The sequence below is a fragment of the Nyctereutes procyonoides genome, unplaced genomic scaffold (assembly GCF_905146905.1).
Source record: "Nyctereutes procyonoides isolate TBG_1078 unplaced genomic scaffold, NYPRO_anot_genome, whole genome shotgun sequence".
NCBI lineage: Eukaryota > Metazoa > Chordata > Mammalia > Carnivora > Canidae > Nyctereutes > Nyctereutes procyonoides.
The window spans coordinates 32,779,211-32,785,975 of record NW_026575140.1 but is presented as its reverse complement, the minus strand read 5'-3'; the positions used below and the strand labels follow the sequence as shown (position 1 = coordinate 32,785,975).

Below are 6,765 nucleotides of genomic sequence, written 5' to 3'. Positions count from 1 at the left end.
GCCCAGGGCGTGATCCTGGAGTCCAGGGATCGAGTCCTGCGTGGGGCTCCCTGCATGGAGCCTGCTTCTCCCTCTTGCTGTGTCTCTGCCTCTCTATGTCTATCATGAATAAATAAATAAAATCTTTTTTTTAAAAAAAGTTTTTTCTTCTTTGCGCAAAACCCTGAGATACTTTATGACTGCCCTGTGGTCTTGAGTTTTGAGAGTGAGTTGTTTATAGCCAGATAATTTCAAAAGCAAATTCATAAAAATTCAACATTCTTACAGCAAAATCTTTCTTACGTTTCATCTGGGGACACAGTTTTGAAATGGTATCTTGTGAGCCTAGGACCTTTCCCTCTTTTCTGGGCTTCCAGCTGGCCTCCAGCCACTGCCTGAGGAAGCCTTTGTTCCACCCACACATTCCAGAATTGGTGTCTTGTCCCTTTCTCTGTCTTGTCAACAATTATTTCTAAATATTCAAATGAAACATTGCTGTCTATTAAGGTGGTGTGAGTAATATCACCACTGGGCCGTGCCTGAGTTTCATTCATGATGGGTGCCACACAAGTGGATCCATGTCTTTTTATCTGTATTGTTGGAGTTCCAACTTCTTCCTTTGACTGGATTCCAGGAAGAATTTTGGAGGAAAGAATATAAAGTGGTCAGGATTTTCCATACTCTGCTCAGTTTCAAATGTAATTTAAATAATGCTTCTGATTTGCACACCCAAGATTCCAGTGTAGACCCCATTGTCGACATGAATCGGTTAGGATGCAGTCCTTGAAGGAGTAGACCTGACCAACAAAGAGTTTGAGGCTCCCCTGAATCCTGCCTGTGAAGCTCTAGCTGGGGCATCAGGGCATTAGGCCCCCTGTCCAAGCCTTGCTTCCTTCCATGACACAGGGGTCTTCTGACCTTTAGGGCCCCCTTCTGACAACTATCTATTTCTTTAGGGTTTGGAAGATGTCTGAAGGGTGATTTTCCAGAAAGCAGGAAGGAAAGCATCCATGGCAAGTTCTGCTCTACCACTTTCATGGGCCCCTTCCAGATGGCTGGGCTGTTCTGCGTGTACCTCCTCTTGCCTCCAGGCCCTCACCACCTCTTATCAGGAATCATCTGTGTATGGGCCCTGGTCTGATGGCCACCTGGGTACGATGATGAAATCTGCAGGCCCAGAGGAGCACCAATTTCCAGGGGACAGTGAGGAGAACAGGAATATCTGGACAGGGGCCCGGGAGCCCCAGAAGCCGAGAAAATGGGGTCTGGGTCACGTTCCTTTGGGTGGGAGGAAGGATGAGGCCGCCTGTCTTGTGCCACCAGGCCCACTGCCAAGGTTGTCAGGAAGCAATGAGCAGCTGGTTTGGAAAAACAGCTCCTGTCCCCAAAGTAGGGATACAAGCCCTTCCTGGGAACCCTTTGGATGTCCCTACTCAACACCTTTCAACATGACCCTTGGCCTGACCCTAGTGAGGGCACTGCATCCTCTGTCCCTGGGATTCAGCCTCTGGGTACCATGGGATTAAAGGTCATGGAAGCAAGACCACAGGGTTAGGGAGCAGCTCATTTGCTATCTCAGGCCTGTGTCTGAGGAACAGTGCTGGTGAACAAAGGGCTATTGCAAGGCCTCACTGTGCTCCCAGGAAGCCATGGGCTGAGATCAAGTCCAGCCTTTGTCCTCTGTGCTGCTGGGGACAAAGGCCAGCTTTGCCTGGAGGCCTCCATAGGAGGGCCACCGGTGATCCAGGCCACCTGCAGGAGGGGTCCTGGCCGGTGGGTCTGTAGGCGGCTCAGACAAACCCTGCCCCACCCCATCCCCAACCCCAACCCCACCTCACCTCTTCCCCCTCCCACCTAATCCTCAGTGTTTATATAATTCTGAAAACCACCCAAGCTTTGGCCTGGATCATTTTTTTTTTTAAGATTTTACCCATTTATTCATGACAGACACAGAGAGTGAAGAGAGAGAGGCAGAGACACAGGCAGAGGGAGAAGCAGGTTCCATGCAGGGAGCCCGACATGGGACTCGATCCTGGGTCTCCAGGATCACGCCCTTGGCCGAAGGCAGCACTAAACCGCTGGGCCACCGGGGCTGCCCTGGCCTGGATCTTTCTGAAGGAGAACGTGCCAGAAGTGGCTGATCTCCACGTAGTCCCTATGCAGTTCCTGCCTCCTCCCCCATCCATCCTATCCATCCCACCCATCCTCTCTGTGCTCCTCCAACTGTTCTTTTACCCCTCACCTGCACCCAGACTAGCTGGTTCCTGGACCTAATGGCTTCCAGGTGGGGTAACTGCTGGGCAGGAGGGGAGCCACACCTCTTTGGGAGAGCGCTGCTGTGATGTGGACCGCGGCCTGGCCTGAGAAGGGAGGCTAGCCAAGTGGGGCACTCGGCAGAGGCCTAGGTCGGGGTCTGGCTCTGTGCTGCTCCAACCTAGCCAGCAAAAGACTGAAGACTAGAAGATTGGACAGCCTGAGCCCTGAGCCCACAGAAAGGCCCAGAGCCCAGTTGGGAGATGTCCTAGGGCCCCTGGCCTGTGGCCTCTGTGTCCCACCCTCCTCCTTTTCCTGAGGTAGGAAAGTCCAAGGCTCACAGGTCAATAGGCATTACTGAGATGTGTGGCCTTAGGAGAAGCCAGTACCCACCACTGAGCCAGCCCCTCTGGCCTTTGCCCTCAAAGTGGGCCCTCTGCCACCGAAAGGGACAAGGCCTAGGCTGGGTCCACACACACTAACGGCTTGGATCTTGAGAACCTCTGGGCCTTAGAAGCTCTGGATGCCAGGGTTGAGTTTTGATGCTTGGCCCTGATGCCCATGACAGCTGCACAAACTGACCACAGGTGCCTGTGTTTCCCAGCAGGCCAGCCCAGGGGCAGCAGATGCCTCTTGGCCACTGAGACGCCTGACCAGTAAGATAATGTGCTCCCACACATGTGCCAGGAGAGCAAGGGTTCCTGGGGCAGGGTGGACCAAGGCCACACATGGCCCCAGGAGGCTGATGCAATGGGACAGGTCTGGAATGAAGGATAGGGAACCTGGGAGAGAGTTCACCTGCCATCCCCCCACACTGGGCTTCAGGCCTCTGTAAATCGCTGGGGGCACCCAGCGTCCCAGCACACAGGGCTGTCCATGTCCTCACGCATGTCTGCAGGGCTCACTTTGGCTTCTGGAAAAGCCTTGCCCCACATTCACCAAGAACTGGTCAAGACCGTGTGGAATAGAATAAGGGAGCAAAGGAGAGAGGTGAGTGTGCTCTAGAGCCTGGCCCATGCCCCCTCACTCCAACAGACCTGGATTGAGCTGTGGTGAGGACTTTGAAGCCTCTGGGGGCCCCCTGGGCCCAGCGCTCTGATTTCCCCAAGAGCGGGTCCTTTCTGTAGGCTCAAGCCTGAAACCGCCCAAGCCTCTGCTTTACGCTGCAGGATAGGTGGTGACAAACAGTTCCGCACCTCTTTTGGGCAGGACAGCTTCTGAGCTCCAGGCCCACCGATCCCAATAGCAAGACTGATGGGGCACCTGGGATGGGATGTAATGTGGAGCCTGCCTGGGTGGGACCCTCTCTCCCACGTGCATGCCGATGGTGCTCAGTGTGTCCACAGACTCCAGAAGCCCTGGCCCACCTCCCTGAGCGTCAATGTGTTGGTTATAAAACACCAAATAAAGTTGTTACCCAATTCAACTTTTTAAACAAGTCTGTTTATTGAAAGGATCTGAAAATAGTAATAAGGCTTTCAACATCTAACAAATTTTCAAGATATTAACAATATGAAACATTAAGAATTTACTTCAAAAAATCCAAAGTTTTCTTCCAAATCATGCTGCTTTCAGACTTGGTTAGCACTTGCTTTTTTTTTTTTTTTTTTCTGTCTAAGCCAGTGACTCAAATTCTGAATGACACTGTCTTTGGGACCTAAAGCTGGGAGGTTTGGTTCAGCCCCCTCTCAGCCCAAGGGAGTCTGGGCAGTGAGCCTCTGACCTTGCCAGGTGCCTGTGGGTGGGTGGGTGATAAGGGCCGTTGGCCAAGCACCACACTGAGAGCCTCAGGCACTAAAGCACAGACACAGGAGATGGTGCTCAGGCTGCAGAGCCTGCTCTGTGGAGGCCCCTGGCTCAGCATGGCTGCACACATGCCCCAGAGCCCTTCTATCAGCCCAAGAATGAGGCATGTGACCCTCCACGAGGGCAAAGCACAGGCCCATCCCTCTTACTCCAGAAGAGTCCAAGAAAGGGCAGCTTCTGTCCCTTGTGTTCTTGCCAATTCAATAGATTAAAAATGCACCTCAAAGAGAAATCAGTTACTCAGAAACAGATGCCCAAGTGTAGGACGTCTGTCAGGCAACAAACAGCAACCGGGGGCCAAAGCCATGTGCACGGAGCCACAGCTCCCACCAGACCACTCAGGCTCTGGTCCCAGGTGGCAAGCACACACGCCTATGGTCTGGGTGGCCAGCCAGCAAAGGAGTGACCGCTGGAATGATGGGAGTTTCCTCGCAAGCCCAGGCCAACGGGGAGAAGCAAGAGCAGAATGGACACAGAACGTCCCCAAAACCTCTTTCCTCACTAACCAATGTGTCCCCATCTTCTAGTTGTAGTCACAAAGTACCACGGCTTACTAACCGAGAAGCGCCCTCTCTCTCCATGGACCATCACCCCCACGGTGAGCATGCTGAACAGAGTGGTCCCAGCTCACGGCACCAAACAGAACACGTGTAAACATTGGAACAAGGCTCCATTTCACAACAGTCCAAACCCCATCCCCTCTGAAATCTTCAAAGTGTGTACAATAAAATCTGTACATAAGCAGTTCAGAAAACTTAAAATAATGTCTACAAAGTATACACAGGATTTAAAATACCTTTCAGGGTACAGAGGGGGCTGCCCCTGCTTCACGAGGAATGTGCATGGGTCTGACCTCCTACCAGGCCACGCTGGGCTTGCGGGGGGGCGACAGCATGGAGCTCTGCCGGCACCTGTCACACCACGGCAGCGGAGGAGGGGAGAGCCTTGTGACCAAGGCAGGAAGGTGTGCCCAGATGAGGTACAGATGCTGAGCAGGAGAGAGAGGGGACCCCTCCATTCATCAGCCAATCAAATACCAAACTTGTCTCTGCAGAAGTGTCCCCTCTAAGTCCTTTTAAGGGAAAAGGTGCAGGATTTAAGGGGAAAATCGTGGTAGCTATAGGTTTTTGGCTACAAGACATTTATTTTCAACACGGAAAGACGGATCAATCCATTCTGATCCCCTCTGAATTTCAACATACTGATTGAAGCACAGGTTTCCTGACAATTACACAGAGCACACCCAGCTCTGGCATCCCCAACTTGGGGCCAGGCCCTGAGCCACAGCACAGGTGCCCCTCAACATCACTTTTCTTATTTAGAAATGCAAAAAAGAAGTCAAGATTTAAAATGTTAAAAACAGCTGATCTGGTTGACAAAAGGCAGATTCCGGCTCTTCCCCTGGCTACAAAGTGCTGTGACTTCTGATGCCTGCTCGGGCTCACAGCGCAAGTGCTCAGGTCAGCCTGTTCCCAGAAGGCGGAAGGTGAGTGGGAATCAGGCAGGGGAGCAGCTTCGGGATTCTGGGGTCCCGAGTGTGGACAGCAGGAGCTCAGACCTAGCCCTCCCCCCCCTCCCCTTCCTCCCCTTCCTCTTCCTCCTCCTCCTCCTCCGTGAAATGCGCCTGTTTCTTCCGCACGTTCCAGTGCAGACACTGTGCAAGGCTCTCAAACCAGTCGCTCACAGGGTCTCGGACGCAGATGGAAGGAAGCGGGTAGCAAGAGGTAGTGATGCTGATGCTGAGGCAGGGGAGAGATACAGCACAGGTAAGCCCACGGCACCAGGCCAAGACCCTTCCCCAGGGGCCATGCCCAGCCCAGCTGGGTACCATCTGTGCTCTGCTCATGCCACTTGCTGCAGAGCCTGGGGCCTGCCTCACCCTAAGGACAGGGGGTTCAGGGGGAGTACCTCCTGGGACCGAGTGGATAGGAGTAGCCATGGCGGCACCAGGGCAGGAGGGTGAGACAGAGTGAGAGGCCATGAACCTGTCACCCTCAGTGCAGCACAACATGGGTCACATGTTGCCTCCTGTGTGGGTGACCAGCTGCCCAAGAGGATGGAGTCCCACGGTGGTCAGTAATAGAGTTCTGTCTACGGGACCCCCACAAGCCAACCTCAACAGGGCATGAAGGCAGCAGGCAGGGCCTGCCCCTACTCCAGCCCCAAGGCTCACACACCTGTCTCCATGGCGGATTTCCTGTCTTTTCCGTCCATCGAAGGACACCCATGCGGTGTTCCTTGCTTCTGGTGAAAGCATGATCTGAAGGAGTCAAACAGGACAGGTTCGGGCTCATGAATGCAGCTGAAAACCTTAGACCCCTGCCCCAGGGAGTGGAGCACTGCCCAGGAGAACCCTTGAAGGTATCCTTATAGCCCACTCTTCACCAAGGCCAGTTCTAGGCCATGAAGGCCCTCACTTATGTCTCACTTGACACCAACCCTGGGAAACAGGACAGGCAGTCATCAAGCCCAGTCACCAACCATCTACCCAAAGCCAAGGACACCAGCCAGGAGTCTACCTCCAGTGTTCTCTCTTTGTGGCCCCACCTACCAGGGCTCAGAGCAGGGACAAGCCAGCCAAGAACGGAGATGGAGGATCAACAGTGGGCACCAGCCACACTCCAGGACCAAAGCACCACTCCTCACAGGGTGCCTCTCACCCTGCCCCTACCCAGCGGGGAGTATCCCCAGCTCCCAAGGGCCCACAGCCCTGCTGGAGGGGCTGGC

At 53.8% G+C, this 6,765-nt stretch overlaps 1 protein-coding gene across 1 annotated transcript in view; it reads right to left on the bottom strand.

Annotated features, from left to right (window-relative positions):
- Window positions 1-3,653: 3,653 nt before the first annotated feature.
- NADK (NAD kinase) overlaps window positions 3,654-6,765 on the bottom strand; it is a 28,820-nt gene continuing 25,708 nt past the window's right edge. Inside the window, exons 11-12 of the mRNA XM_055306813.1 lie at window positions 6,216-6,298; window positions 3,654-5,777 (exon numbers count right to left, since the gene is read on the bottom strand). Coding sequence (XP_055162788.1) covers window positions 5,597-5,777; window positions 6,216-6,298 — 264 coding nt within the window. The 3' untranslated portion in view covers window positions 3,654-5,596. The remainder of the gene's footprint in view (window positions 5,778-6,215; window positions 6,299-6,765) is intronic.